The sequence below is a fragment of the Hetaerina americana genome, unplaced genomic scaffold (assembly GCF_022747635.1).
Source record: "Hetaerina americana unplaced genomic scaffold, ioHetAmer1.1.p SCAF_1, whole genome shotgun sequence".
In the NCBI taxonomy this organism is placed as follows: domain Eukaryota; kingdom Metazoa; phylum Arthropoda; class Insecta; order Odonata; family Calopterygidae; genus Hetaerina; species Hetaerina americana.
In genome coordinates, this window is record NW_027286069.1 from 34689674 (window position 1) to 34717589 (window position 27916).

Here is a 27916-nt window from a genome sequence, read left to right on the forward strand (position 1 = left end):
TACAAACATTACATTGTTTAAATATATTTTACTGCGTTTGTGACCAGTATCATTGCAATTTTATTAGCAAATTAATTTCATTCACGTCCTTAACAATTTGTTGGAAACCGCGTAAGGTAATTTGAATTGAACCCAAGTAAAGGCCCTTCTTCTGGGCAGACGTTTATAGAAATATGTATAAATATTATGTATATGCATAATCAAAATCTTTTCTGTGGCACACGAAACCGATAGGAAAATCCAACAAAATGTGGTTTGTGTTATGTATGGCCTATTCAGGTTTATTTATATTTTTCCTCGGTAATAGTATTTTTTTTAACTATTAAGTGGTTCGGTGAGTAAGTTTTTGGATAAAAATAGAACAAATTATTTGGTGTAGATTTATTTTCAACATAATCTCCTTTTAAAAGCTCGATGCGATTTTCTTAGCGTTTTTCCGACTTCTTAATGCTGTCCAAAAAAGTAGGATCTCGGAAGGTCCTTAAAAGAGGCATGTGTGTTGGCGATGATCTCTTCGTTAGACGTGAATCGTTTTCCGCGGAGCTATTTTTTCAAGTTTGGAACTAAAATAAGTCACTGGGGGCCAAATATTGTGAATATAGTGGATGTAGTAAAAACTAGAACTTAAATACCATGATATTTGCCATCGAAACTGCGAAGGTACGCACACGTGCAATGTCTTAATGGAAGAGAATTTTTTTCTTCACCAAATTAGGACGTTTTTCGAAATTCTTTCGCTCGACCTGTGCAATAACGACGCATAACACTCTCCATTTATCGATTGTCCTTTTTGTAACTAATCGATGTAGATAATTCCTCGTGCACCCCAAAAAACCTTGGCCATCACCTTGTTACCGATTTCACCGTCATCGTCTTCTTCGTAGCGGGACCACCTTTAGAAACCCCTTTCTTCGACTGTCCCTTTGTCTCTGGAATATAGTAGTGAATCCCCTTTTCTTCCCCAATTGCGTATGGACGCAGAAACTCGTCAGAATTGCGACGGAAAAGAACCAAACCAGCCTTTGAATTGGCCACAACATTGCGTTTATTCTCCACTTAGAGAAAACTCGGCAGGAGCCTTGCCGAGATATTTTCGCACCCATATTTGCGTGCATTATTGAAATCACTATACCTTGTGATATTCCCGTTGCTTCAACTATTTCGCGAGCTTAGATTCGTCGATCACTGAAAACCATATTGGGAGTTTATCAGTCATTTCGGAGGGAGTCACTTCCATTGTACGTTCCGAACGACGTTCATCATTTGTGGATGTACGGCCACATTTAAGCTCATTAAACCCATTTGTAAACAGTCGCGAACACGGGAGCGGGCGTGCCATTAACTTCATTCGACTCTGCTTCAAATTTGTTTTGGTGTTAATCCTTTCAAAAGAAATATTTAATCACCGCATGAAGCTCATTTCATTCAATTTTTTCTAAATAAACAGAAGTTTGCTATTTCAGTCTACTATGAAATTAAGACCAGTTGATGAATATAGCTGAGACTTTACTTTTTCACAGCAGAGTTCAGAGAGATGAATTTTACTAAAAGTAAACCTCTTCCGATGCTTTGATCTCATGGATATTCTAATTTCTTATTGAACGACCCTCATGACACAACTCTTTAAATGACTTTTCAATTAATAGTGTTCTTCATTGGGTTTATCGCCTTGAAAATGATCTCTTTCCTCCTTGTGCATTCTTATTTCAAGCATTTTTTTAATTTTACCAATAAGAACAAACGAAATGGGCGAAAGACAGTAAAAAATTCACTAATGGGAATAATTAGTATAAACCTTAAAAAATTCGTTTCGTGTAATTGTGTTTAGTATCATAGGATTTATTCCTAACCTCGAAAACACAGCATTGTTGAATTTTCCAACATTCTTTCCTCTAGCTTCAATTTTCCTTGTAATTCTATCCTATGGCCATCTGCGACCACACGCTCTTGTCATAGCTTCTTGCATGTTGACGAGCAGTTATATCGAACTTGGAGATATTAAAACACTGAAATGCTTCGTGAGGGGAATGCTGGTTTCCTTTCCCTTTCCCGGGTCATTAGTAAAAAATTCTTGCTTTTGCCTTTTTTTCGTTTCAAAGTTAACGAACGCATGGACCAACTTATCCCCCAAAAAGGATAACTTCGTGTGACCAAGTGTTTACGATGTTCTTTCGGACGGGGAGGTACGAGCCAGACTGCTTAATTTTCTTTTTTTCTTCCTTTTCAGACTCTGAGCACGGAGGAGATGGTCGTGGATGACCCCAATGAGGTAAGACACAAGGCGCCTGGCGCCCCTCTCCCTCCCCTCCCCAGCCATCTCGCCCACACCTCGCCCTGCCCCGCTCGGTAAAGTATACTCACCCCTCCCACCCGGCGTGACCTCCACGACCCGCCCTTCCACCCGCTCTCTCCCTCTCACACACCCTCGGTGGGGGTGGTGTCGGGGTTAATGATCGAGCAGCTTGCTTCTCAGCCAGGGTCCCACCGAGCCCGTCCCATCCGCCGGATTTTTTTGGAACGGCCACGCTCCATACTTGTCCATTTCCCTTGTCGCGGGAAAAAGTAATGGAGGCCCCACAGTCTCCACGTACGCACACCCACACCACCTACCCCCCCATATTCCCCCTTCACCCTCTAATCCCCCCGGCACGACGCCCTTCCCCCACCCTCTTTCCTTTCCTTCCCGTATCCCGCAACTTCCTCTTTCTCGCCCTCCCCTCGGGGACGAAGTGATCGGGCGGTAAGAGTGCGGGACGGTAGGCTTGCTTAGAAACCCGTGCTAGCCCCATCGTGGGTCTTTTGATTACGACCCGGCCGGCTCTCCTCCGAGTGGCTGCAGTTTCGCCAGTGACGTTTGTGCGTCCAAGCCGTTCCACCGGATTTCTTCGTCGTCTGGATCGTCATTACACTCCCTTTCCCCCCCTTGTGTCCCCCTGCTCGATTTTTGCTTTCTCCCTCCTTTTTTTTAAATTGGGTTCACTCGGTGAAATTAAGGGGCGCACGCCTCACTTTCTCCCTACTATTGAGTCGTCTCCCTACTCCCAACGCCGAGTTTTTATTAAGCGACTCCCTCTTTATCTCTTTTTTAATTAAATGGTCATCCCTCCCCTCCTCCACGCCCTCATCTACGCCTACATACTGACGACAAGGTCCCCACCATGCGGCACTGTAGTAAATGGGTGTTGGGACATCAGATGTGGATGGATGGTGAACAAAATTATTAATGAGACAGAACGAGGGTTGTTTAGAAGAGAGAAACAAATTGATTGTATTAAAGGAGAAAGATAGGGATTATTTCTAATTCTCATCGGGGAATAGCATTCGCTGTAGGTTCATCCTCCGTTGTGGTCGCAACATGTATAGAGTAAATTATCTCCTCCCTGTTAGCATTTTGCTAGATATTTCGCTACTGTTCGGCCCTTCCGGGACGGACTTTGTGTTTCTCGATCAACCATACAGGCATTATACCTGTATTCATTCAATAGCGTACTTCAGGTATCCCTCTGCCGTCCGAATAATTGGAGTCTACGTCTAAATCTTACCTCCGTTTTAATAGAACAGTCTTGATTCCATTCTCTCTCACTATGTACATAAATAACTACCCATTATCCATACCATTCCTACATTTTCTCTAACATTTAAATTCGTGGTTACGTAAGAACAGCCCACTATTTAGGGAAATGATACATGCTGTCTGTTAACATAATGATTGCCTTTAATTGTTTTGAAAAGTGTGCATATTCTCGTAGTTTTTTTTTGCATTCCACCGTACGAACTTTTTCATGAAAATTTATATGGATAAAAACTGTTGAGTTAAGGGTATTGATGTGGGAAATGGTACTAATTTCATTTTCTGTGTTTTGTAAGAAAGATGTTTCGCCGGTATCTAGGGATATACTTACGTTGTACAAGTATGCTGTATGCTGAATTTAAAGTGGTTATTTGCGAGAAGAAGAAAGAGAATTTATGGGTCAAGATCCTCTTGTTCCGTGTGAGCGTAGTTGGCTATTCGTGTTTTGTGAGGTTTATGAATTCCTTTTGATAAAATTCACTGACATTGGGTACAGTGTCTGTGCATATGGTAATAACAATACCGCGTTCTAATTGTGATGCTCCTGCCACTTTGGTCGAGTCAAATCCTGTGGTTAGCGCAAGATACTGTGCTTCAACTACGCGTTGGTTAATGTAAATGTTTTTTTATGAACTCCGATACAAAGCGTCCAATGACCAAAACGTTTTTTTTAAGTCACAAAGCCAAATGCAATTGGTGAAGATGATTTAAAATGCAATATTTCCCTTTGTTTTTTTATTCCTTATGTCTAGGTGATAGACTTTCCTACACCGATGTTTATGGGTTAATTCCGTGTCTCCCTTAATTATTTGGTCTTTTATTGGGCTATTTTCCCGTTGAAAGGGCTTTTAGTTAGATCCGCCATAATCCACAAAGGCGGAAGTGTTGTTTTATAGGCACGGTTCTGGTAGTGCGTTGTTTTAGTATCTGTCGCATTTCTACGCTCTCGATTCTCGCGATCTCGATGATTTATAGATCCATCATTTTAAACTGTCGCTTTCATCGTGACACGTTGACACTGTCTTCGCGTAGACTCCATTTAGGGATTAAATTAGTCAAATACGCGACTTGCAGGAAAACTCGAATGCTTGTTAATTATTGTAAGTGTGGCAGTGGTAAGTGCTGACATCTGTTTCCCTGATAGTTTTAAGTGTTAAATTGTCGTAAATTGACAATTTGTTATGTTTGCCGAATCGAGTTTATCAGAGAGGATAATAAATGAGAATGTTCTGATATTTTTTGCTTTGCCTATGCGAGATATTATATTTGCACATTTCGCTTCTAAATTTTGGTGTCGATTCCATGCTGAAATTGACTATTGTTTGCACGACGGAGGGAACTATTGACGGAAGTTTTCTAACATTATATGGAAAGTTAGGATATGTCGGAGGTTGTAAAATGAACTCCTATTTAGCCACAATATCACTTTTATTAGATACGATAATCCACGAGGATATTATTATTTTGATTTCAGCTAATGATGCATAAGTCATTTTGGGAAATGCAGTCAAATCAATTATATTAAGAAGTATTTGAGCAAGGTGGTAAAATTACTTCATGTTTTCCCCGGGGGTAATGGCGCCGATTCGAAATACACCTACTAGTCGGCATTACCCGGACCAAGGGAGTTGCAGCGACTGCAACGATGAGCGGGAGCCCACGGATGTTTAGGCAACATCACACACGCTCGTGTAACACGCATTGCAGACATATCAGGGGAGACTTTGTGTTCTCCGCTGTCGAATATCTGTCTCTAGGGCGTGAGCTAACTCCGCTCATCAAAAACCTCCAGGCGAATGGGACCATACGGAATTGCTTATTTTCTTTTCCCGTCAATTATCATTAAGTGCCCGAAAACAATCTGGCTTGTCGCTTTCTCATTTATAATTGTTTATTAGGTTGAAGTGCGAAGCTGGTGTTAGGCGCGATTAACCGTGGTTACGTGCGGTGAAATTAAAAATAATGAGCGTGAAAACATGCTTATTTTTCCGGCATTTTAGATGAAGAATGGCTGTGTTCTTTTTGTGGCTGTTTAGGTGCATATATATTATCGGTGTTATTAGCGAAGGGGGTGCCTCTTGCAACCTATCAGATGATTGAGAAAAATGTGCATAGTGCAAACATGTTTAGTCAAACATGACATGTTTTTTCACCGGCAGAAAATGGCGCTTCCAATAAAATAAAACACGTAATCCCCCCTTGATAGCCCAAGCTATACTATACTCGTACAGCAGGGAGAACGTTAGCACACTAGTACACCGGGTCTACATGGGAGGTCCCATAAGTACCTGGTCTGATCTAGAGATGGCGGTAGTTGTTTGACAAATATCACTGTATTAGAAAGCACGCAATCCATAAAGCATATGTTTCAAGTTTGAAGACGCCATGTTCAAAAAGTATTTATTTGGCAGCCATCAGTAGAGAAAGTTTTCAGTGAATTAGTGAAAATGGCGAAAATTGGTCATCGTTATGTGATACAATACTTTTGAAAGGCCTCATCCCAACCAATATAAAAGCTGAACTGGGTTCTACTCGGGGTGAGTCTGCTCCTTCGTTTACAGAAGTAAAATATCGGGTAGCAGAGTTTAAACGGAGCCGTACGTGCTGTCAAGACGAGCATCGTGTTGGTCGTCCAAATGAGGTGACGACTCCAGAGACGGTGAAGAAAATCTATGATGTATTTATGAATATGCTTTCATCGTGGAAAGGTGACGGTGTCGATACCCTGACGTTGCCAATTATCTTGGCTTACCGCGGGTATAGTATTAAGGATGTGATTACGTAGTAACGTCAGTTAATACGATAATAGATGAGAACAGTGCTCCCAGGAATCAGGAATCTTATATATCCATCGCGGGTGAGGTTGCCAGAGTGGGTGAAAACAAAAGCAACGGGATTCCGTTTTTGAGGAAAGGATAGGCTTGTACGTACTTAATACTCGGGCGTCAACTCTTTCGTTGCCTGGCTTCGGTTATGCTCAGTTTGTTGGTTAAGATTTAATTAGTCACATTAAATTAAGCGGTCTTTATTTTGAAAATTTTCCACGTGATCTGATCCAGGTAGTGACGCAAAAAATCTAATTTTAGCAACAGATAAACATTTGCTGTGGTTAAGTGCTCGGATATTAAGTGAGAGTGGCTTTTGGTAGTCGGAAATACAAAATAGTCTGGCAGAATTTTGTTCTCACATTTTTTTATTTTCATACAAAGAAATTTAACTAAAAGATTGAAGAAATCCTTAACATGCAAGACAAGTATTTTTCACTGTATCAATGGGTGAAGTGCATGTATAATTGCCGATGTTTAATAACATCAAAAGTGGAGGTAAAGTAATGGGCCCATTGATACTATTTCTTAGACCTAAACGTTCATTCGGTTGACAGCTGCTCACCGATTCCCTAGCGTCCATTCGATTCTTTTGTTACTCCACTAATCATTTTTACAACCCAAAGAACTCCTCAGCGAGCAGTACCACCCCCTTAAAGCGTCACTTCTGTCGAGAGGCTGCAACAAATCTATGTTGAAGGGGTTACCCTGGGAATTATAGAATATGTGTTCCTGGGAATGGTGCAGTATCAGGAATATTTGTTTTTTAGTTTTTGCCGACTCGACTTGTTTCATTTACACTTAATTTTTCATGATTAAATCACCAAACTAATGCATAGGGATAGATAATAAGACTTTCAGCCGATTTAGGGAAACAATTTGCCGGAAAGCTCTCGGTTTTGTTTAGACGCATCGTGGGTTTAGACTTCGCATGATGTACCGGCATGGTTCTGTGCTCTATTGTAGTGTCTATGAAATTATCTATTCCATGGCGCAATGTTTCTCAGAACTATCTGTCTTTTTCCAATGCTTTCGCTCAGTGTGTTGGATAAAAGCCTCATCAATATACTCGTGCAATAGAATTAAGCCTATAACTCCCTAGGACTAGGTCTAAAATAGAGTTACTTTCAGGTAGAAAAGGCAATATAAGGTAATATTTAAATTGTGTTTTACATAAAAATATGCAAGTACTATGTATTTTATTATGAATAAAAATACATTCGGGCCATTTGTGTAGTTTGATGAGAATCTAGCTCATTTTCTTAAATGCCCAGCATTCCTTCTTCTCACAAATCATTGTCTCGTGTTCCCGCAGCCAATTGGATATGTCTTGAACCTACGTTAGTGGAATATTCGAACTACATGTTCGCTGTATTCTCCCAGATCTCCCGCATTGAATAGGAGACAATGACGGGGAGATCCTGGTTTAACCCCCTTCCCCCTTCCCTCAGCTCTATACCTGTTCACGTTTATTTTTGCTTGGTAGGAATGCGTCAAAGAAAAAATAAGCTTTGGTGACTTTGTCATTGCTGTTAACGACTTACGTTTTTAAGCATGCCCATGCCACTCCTAACGGTATTCTTTTATGTTAAACTCTCAAATATATTCCTTAAAATTCATTCAAGACTCTTCAAACACAAATGCGCTGTACAAGAATTTTGATTTCATCCGAAATAGGATTTTCAGAATCGTTGAGTACGCATCGTGAATTGTATAAAATTTCCTTTCTGTGCTAGCGTTGATGGCGAAGGGCAACAAGGCACTGCGTGAAATATGAAAAGGACTTAATTTTCGAAAAATTGGAGAACGTACTCAGAAAAGGATTAACTTTAATTTATTTCATAATTTTGAGAAAACGTTTTCATAAACCTGACCGAAAATGCTTTCTAAGTAGCTTTAGGGTCGTGCGTTTTTATTTTCACGATGTGCTCTTTTTTTTTCAAGAAGTCTGCACCCGGCGCAATTAATTGACTTTCGTGAGGGCAGCGGGTGGAAAGGTTGTCCAGATAGTGTCCCCGTTTGAAGGCCTTACCCCGCAAAGGGGTGAGGAAGAAATGGCGAAGGGTAGAGGCGTCCGCAATGTGGCTTTATTTTACTTTCGGGCCAAGTAAAAAGTCCTAAAGGTAATCCTGTAATTGGCTTTAAGTAGAGGTTTATTCCCAGGAAGATCAGACCAGAATTTTTCTCTGCGGTGGATGGCATGAGTTCGCCTGACGATCCTGACTCCCGCGTATTTTGCATCTTAATTCATTCATTTGTAATTCATTATTTTTTTGTCATTCGTTATTAATTTAATCAATAATAATATTACAGTTTCACGCTGCGGTAAAACCTATCGTGTCATTGTGGGCGGCGATATTCATTCGGAAAGATTGTAGTTGAATAAAAAACACACTTCATTCCCAAGGTCTCGCAGTCAGACGAAGCCACTGACTGATATGACCGCTGTGTTCTTTGAGTAGTGTGGTGATCGCACTAGTGTGCTCCCCAGTCTATGATAAGGTCGTGTATTCGAATCCTGCCCAAGGCTAAATAAAATTGAATAAACACCGGTACGAGGACCTTGGGAATCCACAATATTCAATCTCGTTCATGATCCATTGTCATTACTCGTAAATTTTGAGCAGAGAAAGACGTCAATTTTGGTGACTGAAGATTAATTGAACTGTTTCCTGCAAAAAAATGAAATCCGTTGTGTTCAATGGCAGTACCACATTATTTGATTACCTCGATCAAGTATTATTCTCTGTATTTCACTCGACCATTTAAATCTATTTCTGACTCTCTTTCCGAGAAAATGGCGGGAATCAAAGCGTTAATGACCTTTGGTAAAAATGGGATGCACATTATCTGCAATTAAATCCCCACATATGAAATAGATATTCAAATACCTTGACTATAATGAACTATGCAATTATATAAACTCATAGAAAAGGACAACGATGAATGACGGGGGATGCGTCTTCACTAAAGGAAAAAATGTTATTTTCACATATTCTGTTCAATGACTGGCAAAATATCGTAGAAAGCATATCATGAAAATTACCTAAAAACGAGCGTAATACTAGAGTGAAACTTTGGTATAGGTAGATTAATTTAAATATATAAAGTCCCCTCAGAAATCGTAGAAATAGAAGGTAAATATAAATAATCGGTATTAAAGGTGATGCGTGGAACTGATAAACTGAACTTCAGTGAAACATTTATGATACTTCATTTGCTAATTATATCCGCTATTGTGAATGAAATTCAATTCAATTGGATTGGGGAAATTACATTTTATTAAGCATTATAATTGATTAGACTTAACCACATGGATCGACGGACGTTTGGTTTTTTTTAAATGGCTAGCTGTTCCCTCACTGAGCTTTATAAATCTTGCGCTGAAGTACTTTCGACCTGTCTTTCAACATTGTCCTGTAAACCTGAAACATTCATCTCTTAGCGTTTCTTATGGACTTAGTGCCGCACTTTTCTATTCTGGATCGATATAAGCTTAAATTAAGTGAATAGTTTTCTTTTCCTGTTGTTAAAGTTTACTCGTAGTATTTTTTGTCGTGCGGGTTCTTTCAACTCTATTAAATAAACCCAATGTTTAAGGAGTTGCATTAGTCACACAACTGTTGGTCATGCAAAACAATCGAATCTTCGGGACCAGAATAAAAATCGGGCGTGACAATGATTAGAATATTTTCCATTACGCAGTTGAAAAATATGGCCCTGCCTTTTTCCGACAAAGGGTTAATTTGTGATCTCCTGTAAGATATGGGAAACTTTTGATTGGATTTTCCTGGTACGGGCTCGATTGTGATGTAAAGGTGGCTGAATTCGCGAGAAAATCACTGTGATAATAATTAATTCGTGGAATTTGCTGCCGTTGCTAATCAAAAAATAGGATCGCAGATAATTGGCATGGCGTTTCCTCCGATGGTAGAATTTCTGAAGTCAGTATATGGAAGAAGCTATGGAAGGAAATCCGTCTTGTCATCGTAAATTACCATAGGAGCGTAACGAGGAAAAGAATGAATTGTCATTTTTGTTCCCGGGAAGAGGGAGCTATATTTGACGTGCGCGTAGTGTAATTGGAATCATCATTATTGTCGCGCGGAAGATAAGTTGTTTTTAGAGGAGAATTTTTCAGGAGGGAAAGATACATACGCACATATATGACATACATGAGTTCGTACATCCTAAGATTAAATGGAAAGGATGAATTTCAAACGAAGTGGCGACGGTGACCAGGCGACGTCTTTGAAGTCACTAGGCCAACGTTTATCTTGGGCACGAATTATGTTTTTACCTATCTTGCAAATGTTTTGGACCAAGATGGTCGAAGTGATATAAGAAGAGGACTTGCGTTGGACAAAGAAGTTTTCACAAGGAGGAGGGTACTTATGACAGAGACGTTGAGTAAGGATATTAATTAAAGATTTGTAAAAACTTTAATATGGAGCGTGTTTAGTTAGCGCGGAAACTTGGGTCGTTGAAGCAAGATGGAAAGTGTAGATGCAATGAAGAAATTTGAGGTATGGCTGTGGAGAATAATGGAGAAGGAAATGGATGGGAAGGAATACAAATGAAGTGCTGGTGATGGGATGTGTGGAGAAGAGAGGATTGTTGGGGGGCAGGAAAGATGGATGGAAAGCATATTGATCGGCGATGGAATACTGAAGATTGTGAAAGAGATGAAAACATTGGACAAACGAGGTAGGGGAAGGAAAATAATAGGTATACTGAACGGAATTAAGTGAGGTAGAATGTATGTAGTTTTGAGGAAGTCTTTATTTTAGTATGGGGTGTCAGGTTGTTTCTTGATAGGTGACGCTAAGAAATATAGTCGTCGTGTCCTGTGTGTGTCCGTCCAAAACTTACCTTAAATGGTACACTTATGATAAATAATTGTATGTTGACAGGGAAAAAAATGAGGGGACTCAAAGGGGGCTACGGAGGTGAAATTGAACTGGTTAATATCGAGATTCAATCCATAATCACTTGGAAAATAAATCCTCAACCAAAGAAATGGTCTGTGATCATAAACGTTTTTCATTTGTTTAGAGGGAAAGAGACTCAGCGTGCTAGATGCGATGAATCGCAGAAATGAGGAATTGCGATAACGCGTGTATTCCATTGTCCAGCTCTCGCATTAGCATGCGAGAGCTGGACAATGCCGTACGATCGGGGTGGCCCAATTGATCTTCAAAGCCGCGGTCGAGAGATAAATTAATGTTGAAATGAAGTGATTCCACTGGCTCTCCTCATTTGCAATGTAAATATATGTGTTAATCGTGCAGTTGGTAATTTAGTTAAACAAAGCCAGTAGCGTCATGGGCGCTAATTTTTTCCCTTACTTTTCTGACCTTTTCATCAACTCTGTCCCATAGGTATTGAGTCTCAAATTTATCGAATTGGTGGGACGAGTGGTTCCAATACGAAAATAGCTGGTCATAATTAATTCGGTTTTTATATCCAAGGGATACTCGTCAGATGATAGGTTTCAATCGTTTGAGTTTCTCATTAAGCTTGCTGTGTCATACGTTAGTAATTGGATTATTAGAATTTTAGTATTTTGAAACTTCTATGATACCAAAACAGTAGTATAGGTCTACTTTTCTAGTAATACAGTATCGTTTTTTGCTTTAAATGGTGATGGTGATCTTATTAATAAATTTAGCCGACATTATATTACAATTTTAGCGACCGAGTAGTTGTGTTGTAGGAAATGTTATGACCATTAAATTTGTATTTAAAAGAGTGTGTGTGTTTGTTGATTGTGAAAAGAGGTTTGTAATCCACTTTGCCAAACTTGGAGGAGGTTACTTAGATTGCTTGGGATGACTTACTGTCGAACAATCCTTGATTCCGATATTGCAAGCAGAAATTTGGGGGAAAGTCGCTATCGGTATGTTTTGCTTCTACTTGTGGGACTACGCAGCGAGGGTAGAAAATCCGCCGTCCCAATACTCCGGGTTCAATTCCCATGGAGATGTAATTTAGGATATTTTGACAATATAATATTGATCCATAATAAAGGGGATTACGTAGACGGAGTGTTTTTTGCGCCCTCGCCGACCGATCTGACCCAGAGGAATCGGGATCGGTTCCCGTGACGGGTCTGGTTGTAGATTTCTAATAATTAATTTCCTTAATTTCAATTTGAAATCAATGTGATATGAACCGAATAATAATTTAATTGATTTTTGGTAGGTCATTTGGTAGTCAACCGTTTTAGGTAAGATTTGATGGACAACTTAGAATCGCTGCATTTCTTAGGTTTGACTATTAAAACTCAACCTGGCTCTCCACACTGCAGTAAACCCTTTCTCGATTCAACTTACATTTCACTCTCCTTAATTCCGTTCAGCATACCTATCCTTTTCCTCCCTTTACCTCGCTTGCCTAACATTTTCCCTTCTATCAGTCTTCAACATCCCATTGTTCATTCAACTCTATGTCGGGAGGTATCCCGGCAATCCTCTGTTCTCCACGTCTAATCACTAGTAATTCATTTGTTTTCCGTTCTTTCCATTTCCTTTTCCATCTTTTCCATTCCTTCCTCCTTGTGAACTCTTTGCTTTACGCAATTTTTCGTCTTACCTCTACTGCTCTGGCCATCTTGTTTGAAAACACTTCTAAGAAAGGTAAACTGTTCCACATGTTCCCTGATTTTTACCCTCTAATTTTAACTTTAATTTAGCCCTAATCGATTTTGAAAAACTCATAACTTTCTTTTTGTTACATGGATCTTCATCTCATACCTATCACACTCGTATTCTACTTACCTATCTCACTCAGTGATAGAAAACTATTTTCACGTTCAAAATAGTTTTCTATCACTGAGACGTCGAGTACGATATGTTATACTAACGTCGCCAAGACTGACAATGGTTTATTATCCTCGTAGAATACTCCAGCGCACTTAATAGTTTCATTTCCCCGTTGCGGGAGTATATATGCGTATTGCTAAACGAGTTAAATATCGAACGCAGCCGAATTCGATATTTAAAGAGTCAATTCGTTCATTTCTACAAATCGCTCGGATGAGTTTATGAAACAGCACACTTTAACTTATAAATGCTTCAAGCATGAAATTATTGATAATTTCGTTACTTAATGATCTTTATGTATAAATACTGTCCTTGCCGGTTTCAATGTGAGCAACTGAACAACAAATGTTTGATGAAAGTTACTAACGTTTGTACTGATACGATCCACCTCCCAGGTTGTCGATTTGGTATTGATTTGATATAAATCGATAGTTCGCTAGTCGGCTCCTCAATGCACTGTCTGGGGCTTGGTGAAAATGATTTCACGAAGATTGTCATTCAGTAATTGTTCATGGAGTGTCGGCTTCTCCTCTCAACTTCTTCTTCCCCTTGACCTACGCGCCCCGAAATAGTTTTCCGCAAGGATGAAATAAAAAAATGAATATATCCTGGGAAATAATGACTCTGCCGCGGGTCATTTTTTTCTCTTCGATTCGACGGACACCGCAGTCGCGGAATTTGCCCACTGCGGAGTCCCGTAAGTGGTCCCAGCGCGGAGGTGTCCCGGGGCGCACTCCCCACCGCCCCTCCCTCACTCTTCACCCCTCACACCCCACACATCTTCAAAGCCCAGTCACCCGTGGGCCCATGGGAGGGGGAAGGGAATCGGGGCGAGATGGGGGCCCAAGGGATGGAAATGGAAGAGGAGGGATAAAAAGGGAAAAATGATTCCGGGGAAAAATTATCCGAAACCAATGAAGATCTTCCGGGTGACCGATTTTCAACAGACAACCGGAAAAAGCTCCTCGTACCTACATTTATTCCGACCCGGGGGCTTCGGTTCCGAGATATCGGCGAGTCGCACTGGGCCGCGCTGCCTTATCTCATCTCTCTCACCCCATCCTCTCCCGTAGGCCGGCGCCGCCCCCGCCAAAGTTCCGCGACACGGGGTGATTCGGTGCCGGCTGCCGGGGCAATTGGAGGGACCAAAAACATGCATATTTTCATTGGAAATCCGTGGTCGTTGTCCTTTTTACTGTCGCCAGTTCGTCGACACATGCAGTTAGCAAACGTCCACGCGGGAGAGTGGCTTTATTCTAAGTTTTGCTTTTTATCTGACGGTTACCCAATGAATTGATCGACGGTTGATGCTCCATGTTATTTACACCTACATTTGTCCACATGCATTAATGTACCATCATCATCTGCTAGCATAAAACTCTAGGTATTTTGCTCTAGTTCTCCCTATTCTCTGCCGTATTCCTCATCCCATCGTCTTCCTAGTCTCCGTTGTTCAAGCTTTCTGTCATATGGTTCCGTAAGTAGTTCCGTCGTAATGCTTGTCCGATTCATACTTATCTTTGTTGTTTAAGGTTATTTTCCCCCTGTTTTGATTCTCAATACCTCTTCTTTACTTACTTCATCCATTCACTTGAAAACAAGTTCCCAATAATTAAATATGTTGAAGAACGAAATTGCTTAAAATCTTGAAATCTTAATATACACCTTTCTGAGGTGTGTATTAAGACGTGATAACGTAAGTAGTCTGTTTATAAAAATGATCATAAATTCGTGCAACAAACTGTGAGAAATTTAATTTAGTCTACTCTTGGTGTAATGTGTAGTGTATCTGTTGTACAAGTTTCATTGATTCGACCTCAGTGCTGCGATAGCCACAGCCGCTGAAAGTTGAAACATGTTCAGTTCACCTTTGCCCGCATCAGATGATGAAGAACGCTTTCAACAAACGTTTATCTTCACATAAGGGAACAGGAGAAAGTCACATGTCTAGTTTTTGGCTTTAGGAAGGACTAGGAATACTCTTTGTATTTATTTTCTCGGGATAATCGCTATTTCGTGGAACCCACCGCGCACAAAAACTTCTCGTGTACAATTAATTTGTTACCATCATGTCGGTGGCACCAATGACATTTTCAGTATTTCTCATTGTCCTCTTTATGTTATTCTACGGAATTATACAACATTATACAATATTGATTCCCTTCTCTCACCTTTTTAAACCAATATACACTATAGGGAACTACAGAATTATATGCATAAACCTCCTGTAACATTACATAGGCCTCCCTTAGCATTGCATAAACCTCTGCCAGCGATTTGTTCAGGAGAAACTGAAAATTCATTGCAGCTTGTTTTGATACATCCATTGCTGCCCTACGCGAACTGAACATGTTTCAACTTACAACGGCTAACGCTGACCCAATGCTGAAGTCGAATCAATGAAACTTCTGCCATATATGCATTTTACAATAAGCTAGCATTAAAATTCAATTTTTGCACAACCATTAATGCGAAAAAAAGTCATTATCACTCTTGATTTAACAGTACTCGTATAATTCTTCGATAAAAAATGGGCAATAATTTTTTTGCCTATTGTATATTTAGTTACAGTGGCCATCAAACTGATGCCAGTTGCCAGATCAGACTACAAATTTAATTTGGAAACAATACTTTCTCTTGAAGCATAATAATATGATACAGTACATGTATTACTAAGAGATGGCTTATTTAGTTACCGAACGCTTTTTTCCGTGAAAGGAAAACACGTTTTTTATCGTATGTTATGAAATCTAAAACACGTCAACGGAAAAGGGAATGATTAAGTTTTGTCTTTCCCCCCCTAGCATTTCTATGTTCAACAAATCAATATATTCATAAATATAATTATGCATTTATGTAATTTCAACTCTTAAAGTGATAAAAAAATTAGTATTATTCAACGATGACCAATTTAGACGACACAGATTTACCGTTGCTGAAGTTTATGTAAAGGAAACATAGCCACCCTCTTGTAAAAATGCTTAAAGATTCTTGAGCGCTAGGAATGGTAAAAGATAATCAAGTGACGAATGACTGTGATCATACAAAAACGTTGTTTCCAGAAATTAGCATTACGTAGTCTGACATGTACACCATAGGAAGCGTTTTTGCGTTACTCTCGCAGGTTTCGTTTATTTTTTCATTTAAAAATAATTTCATGAAATGAAATTGGTTTGAATAGGGATTGAAAATCCGAACTCAACTTATAACTGCCAATTTAAACGAATGTTTCCAAATATACTAAAGTTTTTTCCCCGATCGATCATCCGCACTCGAGTTCTGCTTTAATGTTTCCACGTCCGCTCGCAACGAGCCCCTCCATTACTCTCACTTCTCATGACGAGTATAAAATAAAACAAGATTAAGTAACCGCGACCTCTCCTAGGCGCCCTCACGTAGGGTGGGTGTGTTCTTTGGTAAATTAAGTTCAAGGATGATCAGGTGAGGCACGGACGGCTTGAATGAACGTGATGTCGGCCAAACACCTAATCTCGTGGGTACACGTCAGTCTCAACCCCCTCTCGGTGATCGGACGGTTCGGTTCCCTTGCTGAGTTCTGCACGCGGCGCATTAAGGAAAAGCAGGGAGATCATATGGAGATTTCGTCTTTGCGTACCCAAAACTCCGATAGAGGTCGCAATGGAGGTATCCCCTTGTTTTATTATGCTAGTATTTCCCTCACCTTGTCACTGTCTGGCGCCCGTGAATTGTGAGAAAAAAGTAGAAGTTCCTGAATCAACCTTTTCAGAGGCCTATATCTCTGGAATGTTGTCAAAATTGCCTCGACTACTTTGGCAGTCCAGACATAGTGACAATATTGAATTGTAATTTCGTCTTTGATTGTTTCCTCGCTGGAAATAAGATTTCTAGATTGAAACCTTTGCAATAAGCTTAGTAATGAGTCTTTGTCCCTCCAGAGGTTTTGCAGTATGTAATTGTCTGTGTTCATAGCAGTTATCCATCAGCCAGGCGAGTTTACCTTATAGTTTTTTTAAATCATCTTTTCCTGTGATTGATCCCATATGATCGCAGTGCATTCGAATGGGATTTGATCATCAAAGAGATAAAAATGTGATAATGGATTCGTTCACATTTTTCCAAAGTTAGACTGAAAATGTTTATTCTTCAAGGTGACATGCATGATAAAGCAACGAAATAGGTTAATACGTATCGCAGATGAATCATGGTTTTCCAACCATGTGCCTACTTCAAAAATAAAAATAAGTATACTGAGAATCTCTCTCTCTTTCCCTCTACCGGATGTAATTCTATGGGATGGGAATCATCTCGCCTTCAATAAGCTACTCTGTGGCGAGAGTCCGCCTCTCTTTCCCTGTTCTCGTATAATTAAACTGATACTTAAAGTGGAAAACGTATTTATTTTTCCCAGCAACATACTATGCTCAACTGAGCCGTTAATTCGACTCCTGCTCCTCTTTTGAGGGGCAGTGGAGTACTCAGTCACATATCATCGGAATCTGTAGTTGTTCTACATATGCTGTTATACTTGTATTACTAAAAAAAAAGGACGTCGCTGTGAAGTTCGATTATTTTTTTGTGAAATAGGGGCGCGGAAGGGAATATTTGCGGTAGGGTCCTGCAGAAAATTATGACCGTTAGGACTTGGCGTAACCGTGAACGCCATTCATTTACTTCTCGTGGTATGGTCATTCGGGAACTTGATGTTAAACTGTTTTTGTCGTTAGAGAATGTTGTGTCCATCAATTTTGTTTTAACAACGGAACCGGCAAATTCTTTTTCATCACGATCTCTTGCTTGCGAATTGCGGTTTTTTCCTTCCGTTTTAGTACAGTAAGTAATCTAAGTAATGGAGGTGAGGTCTGCATTGTTTTTTTCCAAAGTTTGGCGCACTATTGTCGCTTTATGAGACTCTTCTGCATGGCCCCTTCGATTTTCATGTATTTCCTTCTTCATTCGTCAGACTTTCCAGCATTCTTCGTGTAATCCAAAATGCCTATTCTTTTCCTCCCTCTTAGCTGCCTACGTAACGTTCTTTCATCACAATTTTCAACGTCTTGCCACCTCTCAATATATCCTCCATCCACTTAAGCTGTCTTCTTCGAATTCACCCCGACAACTTCCTCGCCTCTTTTCTTTCGTGTCCCCCTCCCCCCTTTTCCAACTTTTTTTATCCCCCTTCCTCCATGCCCAAACCTCGACTACAGGCCAACGTAGCCTCACTCTCTTTCTTCAGTGATCAGGTTTCAATGTCATAGAATGCGATACTCCAGCTCAGAATATTCTGGTATAGCTAGGCTTTCCTTAACCTGGGTCACATCTTTACTTAGGCTATCGATTCCATTCCATTCGAAAAGGCTTCCTATATTCGGTGCTTCCGTCAAGGAAACTTGAGAGATAGCGACTACTTACCCGCACGATCCAGAATCGCCTTGGGAATTGTAAGCTTAAGGGAAATTTTTTTTTAAACGGTTGCTAGCGTTCCTACTCAATCATTATCTTAGTTCTTCTCGCCTCTCCAAGCCATAATCCTCTCGGCTAGTCTCTGAATTTTTTCGCGTTTCCTTACGCTGGCATATGCCATTAACTGCTTCTTGTAATTCTTCCTTCGTCCTTCCATGTAGTGTCTAGCATCCCTGACATTTGCACCAAACCTTGGGCCAAATGAAACCCTTCTTTCTCGCATTGCATAGACTTATTAGAGCATGTTTCGTGTCCCTTGGATAGCGTTAAGGTGTGTCTATGAAATGGTCCATAAAGGAGGTTAAAAAGTGAATTAGTTATATTATTGAGTTACTGATGCACTGTGATAGTTTAAATCTTTTTCTGAATGGGTTGGATTATTCATATTTAGTATTATTAAGTAGAATCCATTTTCCTATATTTCTCTATCCTATTTCCTTCCAAACTCGTGTTCATGTCTTCATTCGTCACACGGTCACCTTCCGTCACTTGTTTCTTATGATTCATCCTTTGCCTCAATCGGTGTAATTCTTCCCTCCAATGAGAATCTCTCCCTTTGTCTCCACCGGATGTAATTATTTGCGATGGGGATCATCTCGCCTCCCGTAAGCCCTTCTGTGGCCAATATCCGCCTCTCTTTCCCTGCTCCCGTGTAATTAAAATGATACTCAAAGAGAGAAGCGTATTTAATTTTCATAGAAACGTGCTGTGATAAACTGAAGCCGTTCGTTTTCATACCTCCATAGATCCTCGCACCTTCTGTCACTTGTTTCTCATCATTCATTCTCTGTCTCAGCCAGTGTAAGTCTTCCCTCCTATGGTTCCTTCCATTCAGTTGCTCATTCTTCTACGGTATTGTCACAATTTTATCAACTTTTTTTCACTCAATTTATTGATCGATGGAAAAAGTTTACCACAATCACATTAAATCACCACAAAGTTTCGAAGGAGCGTGTTTCCCTCTACTTTTGGCTGGTGTCTTCCCGACGTCTCCTCTCGTCTCCCTCTTTGAAGGAATCATCATCGGCCGCTTGGTTTATCTACTTTTATTTTACTCTTTCTCCTCCGGCGCCACATTTCCATCGCATCCAACTTTCCTCTGTTGTATCATGATGCCAGTCTCACTTCCGTGTAAAAGTTGACTGCACATTCGTATGCGTCCGTGAATTTGTGCGTGAGTGCGTGCGTGTAGGTGTGTAAATGGGTATCTTTTTCAATATTTCGGGTGGATGAGGGATTTTCGCTGCTCTTGCGGTGATCCCCGATTCGAAGGAATGATCTACAATTGAGATAAGTTCTCCCGACGCCATTGGAATGTTGAGATGTCGTTGGGGGAAATTCCACGGGGCCGACGTGATTCGGGAGCGAATATGGCGCGGGGGGAGAGGGAGGGAGGGGGGTGGGGCAGCGTTGATTTGGGGTCGTAATGGTCGAGGGTGGGAGGAAGAGGGGCTCTCAGGTTTGGGGCAGAGGAGGTGTCGAAGCAAAGTGAAAGCAGTCTTCGGTCCCCATGGGTCAGGAGGAGGAGGAGGGGGGGGGGCGAAAAATGAGACCGGAGGACGAGTCGCCAACGTCAAGCTGCATCATCGCTCAGCGTCCGGGAGCCTTGGACTCGCCAAAGGAGCGGACGAGGGGTTATTTCCCCCGTTGCAAGAGGGTAGAGGATTTGGATCGCAAAGTTTTCTCTCTGGGGAGGGGGAAAGTCGGCCCTTAAAGTAAGGGTAATGCCACGTGCCGATGTCAATTTGACTTTTTGAAGTAAATTGTTTTGAGGGGGTCCATGAATTACATCTATGTACAATGTATATTCAATTCGCTGTATCAGAATGAAGGGAGTCGGGAATTAATTAGGAATAGAAGGGTTTATTTTAGTGGAGGTTGTCACTTGTCGTGTTAACAGAGACCTAGAACTGAATTAGTGGCTAGTCAGTGCGCCCATTCTAAAACGTACACTTAAAGATGGACTGAATAGTGGACAAACTGATCATTTTACACTGTGGGGGAAGAGAAAGCGCAATTACCCTCGTCGTTCCCATCCATTTAAGTCTCCAAGCACATCCACAGAAGTTTTCCTGTCATCAATGCACGCAATTGACGTACTTGATTTGTAGCGCATATTCAATTTTCTGTTGGAAAACATCTACGGACCACCGTTAAAAAGTCAGGCACCACACGAATTTCGATACATTCAGATGGAGCACCTAAACGACCACTCTCTTATGTACTCAGGTAGGAGGGGAGAGAAATAAGGAGAGGAGAGAGGCTCTATTGTGTGACGTCTATAAGGATGGGAGAAAAGTGGGGATATAATATTCCCTTTTTGAGAAGTAGTTTGATGCACGTAATTGTAAATGATACAAGTATTGATTAACGAGGTCCCGTCTTTTCCCCCATTCTTGCAGGAGTCAAACAATGGAGAGACTCCACTTTCCACTGACTTCTCTGAGTTTTATTTATACCGTGTGTACACACCTGAAATATTATTTGCATAATGATGAGGAATTTCGATCATAGGAATAGTGATGGAAGCGCTCCATTATACTCCCCCTCACGCCAGGCACCAGTTTAAAACCCTAATCACTCCTCCGTCTCACCTCTCTATTTAGAGGAAGTGTTTGCCCCTTAAGGCTTCCCATTGTAACTCATGCTTTCTATCTCCTCATGTGCAATGTACCTAGCGTGTTCATTGTGTTTCAGAATGTGCTTATTTATCAGGTTCTTCTTTTCCGTAATTCTCCTCATGGCCTCTTCCCCTCCGCTTCTCCTTATGCTCCTTCCTTTCTCATATCGTTTGCCCATTAACTCTTGAGCATCCTTCCTCAGCCCCAGAGTGCCCCATTTATCTCTTATCGAAATAATCATCGGCTCAAGTTTCATTAACTCCTGCGGTGTATTGTACAGAGAACTCGGTGATTTCGAATATTTTTATCGATTTTGATATTTTAGCTGGAAAAATAGAAGGCCGTGTTGTTTTCGGGATCAAACCGTGATGGGTTTGTGCCCATTAGCATTTTGCCTTAAATTTTGCAACCCGGGCACGGTAATTGATATTTCAGAAAATGATCAGGTTTATGCCTTTGCTTTCCATGCGACCATAGCGGATTGTTGGCTAAACAGACCAGTTGCAAACGTGGCTATTTACACTTGAATTGTTGGTCATGAAGTTTTAAAATTATTTAATTTTTAGTTATTATTTTGATGTCAACATCTCGACGATGGAATTTCACCGGATGAAAATTGCGGGTCACGTCATTGCAGTCACATTTTCTCTTTTCGTGGAAAAATCACAATCGGTGAGGGTTCGCTTCCAGAGTGTCTCCCTCCGTTGGCCATGTTTTGTGTTCTATTACCCTTAAATTGCAAACACTGAGAACCTAAAAATAACTGCCTGGACTCCTTACGTGGGGCATCTTTTAAATTTTTCGATGAAATATTGTTTTCAATGTGGTGTTACTGGCGTAATAAGTTATTAATGCCTGCTCATCGTCCATCTCCTTAAGGCTCTTTTATGGTATGAGAAGAATGATTATATACTTCCAATGGCAAAATTATCAAAAGTACAGAGCCTCCTTGTATATCCATAGATACGTCGGTAGAGCCGTCCATCTAGTGGCTGACCAATGGGTTTATTGCGCAACACACATTATTATTATAATTTTATTATTATAAACTTAGGTAAACCTACCAGATTAAATTGATAATACCGGTCACATATTTTAATTGGCCATAGTTAAAAAAATTTTTCTTGTTTGTTCCGAAGTTGATGAAACATATTCTCTAAACATGGGGCATACCCCCAAACGTGTATTTACTTGTGGCGGTGGTCTCTTTGTTTTTGGAACGTTTTTAATTCATGCAATCATCGTGGGAACAAGATGATTTTGTGTATGTAGTAACCGATTTAGTATTCAATTTCAAGACATCTCATTATATCTCGTCTAATTGACGTAGTAATGATGCATGTTTAGGCGAAATAAAGTTTTTGATACCCTTGTTTGGGCTGTCTTGTTGAAGATACCTGCAATGGAGCAGTGGGATAACGTGAGACTAAACAAAAAGCGTCGTCGGTAGTCATTCAGCAAAGTTAAGTTGTCCGCTTTAATGAATGTTTTCTTATAGATTCCCTTGCCATCAGCTTCGTACGTACATTTTTTTCCAATGAATTGAATCACTGCTTTTCTTTTTCATCTCTTACCTTTTCTATTTGCTTACATTTAAAGATAAAATCTGTATTATTAAGCGTTTTGTTGATAGTTCTGAATGAAGTTGGTGATAATCACCTACCTCTTACACCGCTGTTGGAAGATGCTAAATCTCCCCAAAAATAAAAGGGATATATGTTCGGCTAAAAATAAATCAACGACAGTTGTAAATATCTGTCAAGGCTCTTTAGCTCCCCACTCATCTGTCATGCCGAAAAGTGAACCACTCGAATTCCTCAAATTGGAATTTTCTCTTGACGAGATAGGCGGCCCAGGTAACGGCGTGAGAATTCGCAAACCTCGGTCAAATGGTCTTACCCCAGCCTAATAATTTCCCTATCATTCCGTTCCGTCCTCTCGGCCGAGAGGTCTGCGGATGACGGTGGCGGTATAGTGTCGTCACGGGGTGTGCCACTTCTCGAGAAAAACGCAAAAGAATCTCTCTACTAAAAGATGGTTATGTGAGGAGACCTCTGTCCGCCGTGACGGTTCAGTCTAGTACCTGTGATTTTGTTATATTTTCAATGTTTCAGCGTATTTGCCGGTATTCCTGGGACGCAAATGGAATTCACGCCACCCGGAAATGAAGTGCCACAGAGCATTCTTCCACTAGCTCGTCCACTATCCTTAATTCAGTGGTTGCCATCAATTTTGATTGAATCCATCAACGTGTTCTGTTTCTCCATTTACATTACTGAGACTCTTGATGAATAAAGCCACGGGGATTGCCGTGGCACAGTTTAAATACGTGTACATACTTTCAAAGAAAACCCTCAAATTAGAATAGTCACGTTTTGACTTCTTGGATGCTGATTTACGTGTAATGTGTTTAGCGTTGAATAATTTTCCCTTACAAGCCGTGCTGCTCTTCTGTGTTAGCGTTTCGAAACACTGGAATTATCAATCACAGTATTGTACGCATTTTAAATATTTCAACCTAAATAATATTCATTTTCAGGCTTCTAATTTTTTAAACATGTACGATATATTTGATCGTGCGCAGAGTCCTGACGATGCCCCGGGAAGATGGAACCGGGCGACTTCTCATAAATCAGGCGTATAATTTATGGACTCCGTGTAGGTACTCAGCAGGTATAGATAACATATTAGCTTCGAGATTGGGCGTTGACTCTAGGAATGTATTTTAAGCGAATTTCAACAAACTCTGCGCTCAGCTTTCAGGTCTAAAAATAGTCAATTTCAACATTTATTTCTCCGTTAAATCGTCGCCGGTGTGATCACACCGATGTCGGGTTTGCGTGTCCCGCTTGGCTGACTCTCCTCGCCTCACCAATTTTCACAAAAATATTGTGTGCCCACTGGAATAAAAAAAGGAAAGGAATCATGTTGGAGAACAAATTTCGTTTTTGTCTCTCAACGACCAGCGAAGTGGTTGCCCTTTTTCTCTATTTCTCTCTTTAATTTCCCCTCTCCCACCAAGTTTCCATACGTGGACCATTCCAAACCACTCCCACACCCTCCTCCATTCCCCAATCCACTTCGGGGACCGCCTGGTGGAGACGTTACTCGGAGCGTACCCAGCGTGGGCGGCCGGCCGAGGTGGCTGACCGATAACCCATCTGCCCCCGCAGTGTTAAACAAATTAATTAGCTGAATGGCACACACTAGGGCACGGGAATGAATGGTGTGTGAGGGGGTGGATATGGGAGGGGTCGGTGTTGGTTGGGGATGTGGGTGGGGGCGGGAAGCCTTCGCCACACACGGAAAGGGTAGGCGCGAGAGAACCCTGGCGGTTAACGGGCGACTGATTCGCCCGCCCACGCCCTCGGGGCCTCGGGTGTGCCGAGCCACCCACGCCGGCAGGGAAGCGTTTGACGGCTCCGGACGAACTTCCCTCGCCGCTTTTCTCTCCCCCAGTACCCACTCGTCGACCGTGGAGAGCGCTGCAACATGAACCCCTCGCCGCCCGTGGGAAGGGATGCTGAACCGAGTGATCCCTTGGTGTCTATCATTGAGAGTAGGTGATAGGTGGCGCATGGTTTGCCTTTTTTCCCTGGCCTTCCTTCTGTCATGTCAATTGGAAGCCTTTTACTTTCCATTTGTTACCTTGTGCCAGGGCATTCGATTTAATTTGTATCTCCAATTATTTTGGAGTGTTACGCCTATGAGACGAAGTGTTAATGTCGTTGGGACGTGAGGCCGGTGGTGTGATCATGGAACTTCTTTTCGTGTTATCACTATCGTCATCCACAACTCGATATTCCTCCTTGATCTAAATTTGAAAAACGGTGGTAGAATCATACTTATCCATCGTGTAAGTAGCGGTAGCATCAATGGCTGCGCGTCGTGAGGTTGCCTCCCTAGTTGAGGGACGCCCCTCTTCTCCCCGTTATCCCTCCGGGTATTAGAACGCACCTCTAACAGTTTGACTTTCACGTGAAGTCGCTTGGCGGAGAGTGAACCCGGACGAATGAAGCGCCAATTTCAGACGGATATTGTAAATGTAATGCCACCAGCGGTCCGATGTAATGTCCGACTGGTTTTGGTTGGGATCCCGCTCCCGAGCGAACTTCTACGCTTGACCTTGGGTTATTATTCTCCGGTCTCCGCTGGAGGAGGATGTGTCTCCTAGATGCTGAGAAATATTCATGGCAGTCGTGTCGCACGCTTCCCGCTGTTCAACGTTTCGGCGGCGTGGGTAAGTCGCGAGAAACAAGAAGCGTCCGGGAAATCTGGGTGTTCGATTGTCTGAAGGTGCCAAATAATTGTCCGGAAGGCCGAAGAAGAAATGCGTGGCGTAATAATTCATTTGGTTGGCGAGCGTTTCGGAGTCCTACTGTAGGATTCCGTTGTGTCGGGGGTCGGTTTAGGGCCGTTGCTAATGCCCTGGCTTCCCTCCCCGAAGGTCCGGTTTCTAATCCTATCGGTTTGAAGAACTAGGGGGACCCGATCCATGTGTGCGCGCCCTGCGAAGAACAGTTCAAGTGGAGTGCGCCGCCCATTGGATGGGACGTTAAAACTGTTGATTCCTTGGCACCTTTCGTTAGGAGAAAGCGAATTTCGACGCGGGGTTTCTCTCCACCCTCCCCCCATTCCCTGAACCCTCATCCACGTTGCCCACCTACCTGTGATGACACTAATGACCTGAGCCGTCGGTCGCCTCCCCTATTACTACTACTCAAGGTAGTGTCAGCGATGCGTGAAAGAAGCGTCGAGTCCGTCGCACGTACGTGTATATGGCAGCTTTTTCCGCTTAGAATTTCCCGTTAATTGAATCTCAGTGGTTGTTGCCCGCACCACCATCCTCCCCCACTAAATCCCCATTTGACGCAGAAGACGAGAGATTCCTTCACGGTAATCCGGTGAAGGACTCGCTCGCCTTGAAACCCTGGTGGTCGTGTGCTCTGGTATCTCGCGTGGCGTGTCGCATGTTGTACGTATTCCTCCGGTGCGCTGATTTGTGCCCTGATCTGTATTGGGTTTCCGTCGCGGTACGTCAAGAATTAGGCGGTCAAAGTGCTAGGGATTCATTCGATGAATAGTTTTAATTAGTTGATCTAGGAAAATCACATTGCGCACAAATCCCGATCTCATCCCTTCGCCGGCTGCAATTATCAAGGAGTAAATTTATCGCGTTTTGGAAATTTGCAAAAAAGTATTTTGATCTGACGACACCTGTGTAACATGAACTCTTGTTTATGTCTCATCATTTACGTACCATTACCTTCAACTTTTCATAGGAACACTAAAGGAAGGATTTGGTACTTCATGTGAAAAGTGATTTTGGATCAACGAAGTGTATATATTTGATGTGAAGTAAAGGGGAGGCATCATGGGGGCATTTTTCTAAGTAATCTTAGAATTGATTTGGCCATATTTAGTGTGTGCGGGTAGTATTTTGGAACTGTCGGTGAAATCGTAAATTAGTAATTAGATAAGTTCCGAAGAGGATCGAATGAAAATTTATAAAGGTGTTACTGTAGAATTGGAAGAGAAACTTTGTAATTGAAGAACTAAGGGGATCAATTCAAGTCACGAGAAGATTGGGCGCTGATAAAAATTTTAGAAATGTACTATACAATCGAGTTTACTTTTGAAGTACAAGTAATTAAAAAGAACTCCCTCCATTTTGGTGGGATAGACCATCCGGAATGAGCAAGGGAAATTGCGTCGGCCACCGGTAGATTTACGCGCGTTCTCCCCTCTCACTGTTCACGATCACAAACACCTGAGTGGAGCATCCCCACAATTAAAAATAGGTCGTGTTGGCATTTATCATTCCATTTCTGTGCGCTTGTTTACTTCCCCCGGTTGCGTAATTAATGTCTGGTGCCCTAAGGCAGATAGCACACCGCCAGATCGGACGCACGACTGAGCGCAGCAGGGAAAGTCATTTATGCTCTGTCGCGATTAATTCGAAAAGTGGCCGGAAGCTCAAGCACTCGAAAGAGCAAAAGTGCTTTGCTCTTTCGTCGCGTTGCTTCTCTGGTGTGGTGCGCACAGTCGTAACGCATACTTCCTACGCGCCCACGTGGCGAATGGTAGGTTGTAACGTAGCGATAGATAAAACGTTAAGACTTCTTAGGCGATAAAACATTTAGATGGATTCTGTAAATTGTAATAATTTTTCCAACAGGTAGAGGATAGGAATTTTAATTTTCCTCCCTAGAAGATCAACTTTTACTTATTTTATTTATACCGCGCGAATGCCAGAAATCGAAAATCGTAGCCAGCGATGGGTTTCGTGGCTCTAAAGCCAATGAATGGAGGTTTGCTCATTGCGGTGACGACGTCGCTGCTCGCGCGTGACGAGGAATCTCTATCCACACACACAAGTGCGTCGAGTGCCTTTTGTTGTAGTATGTGGGGTAGTGTGAGTTTGTTGTTGATTTGTTTGTTATGCTCGTAGAGTGATACCTCGAGCTGCGTTCCAATAAAATCTTGATACATTATAATATTTGTTGTTGGTTAATGTAATAAAATCCATTTGCAGCCCGAAGTGAACTGTAAAATATTTTTCAAATCATTTTTCAGTTGGTGTTAGAGTTTTATCTTTGTAGGAGAGTCGTTTGTGAATGAGTGCTACCCCTT

General features: G+C 41.6%; 1 protein-coding gene across 6 annotated transcripts in view; it reads left to right on the forward strand.

The window, feature by feature from the left end:
• The window catches only part of S6kII (Ribosomal protein S6 kinase II), a 265005-nt gene that overhangs the window by 170917 nt on the left and 66172 nt on the right, over positions 1-27916 (forward strand). For 5 of the 6 annotated variants that reach the window (XM_071588161.1, XM_071588169.1, XM_071588177.1 and 2 more), the window contains one exon: positions 2228-2269. The exons of the other annotated variant lie outside the window; for it this stretch is intronic. In XM_071588161.1, coding sequence (XP_071444262.1) covers positions 2228-2269 — 42 coding nt within the window. The remainder of the gene's footprint in view (positions 1-2227; positions 2270-27916) is intronic. 6 annotated transcript variants of the gene reach the window in all.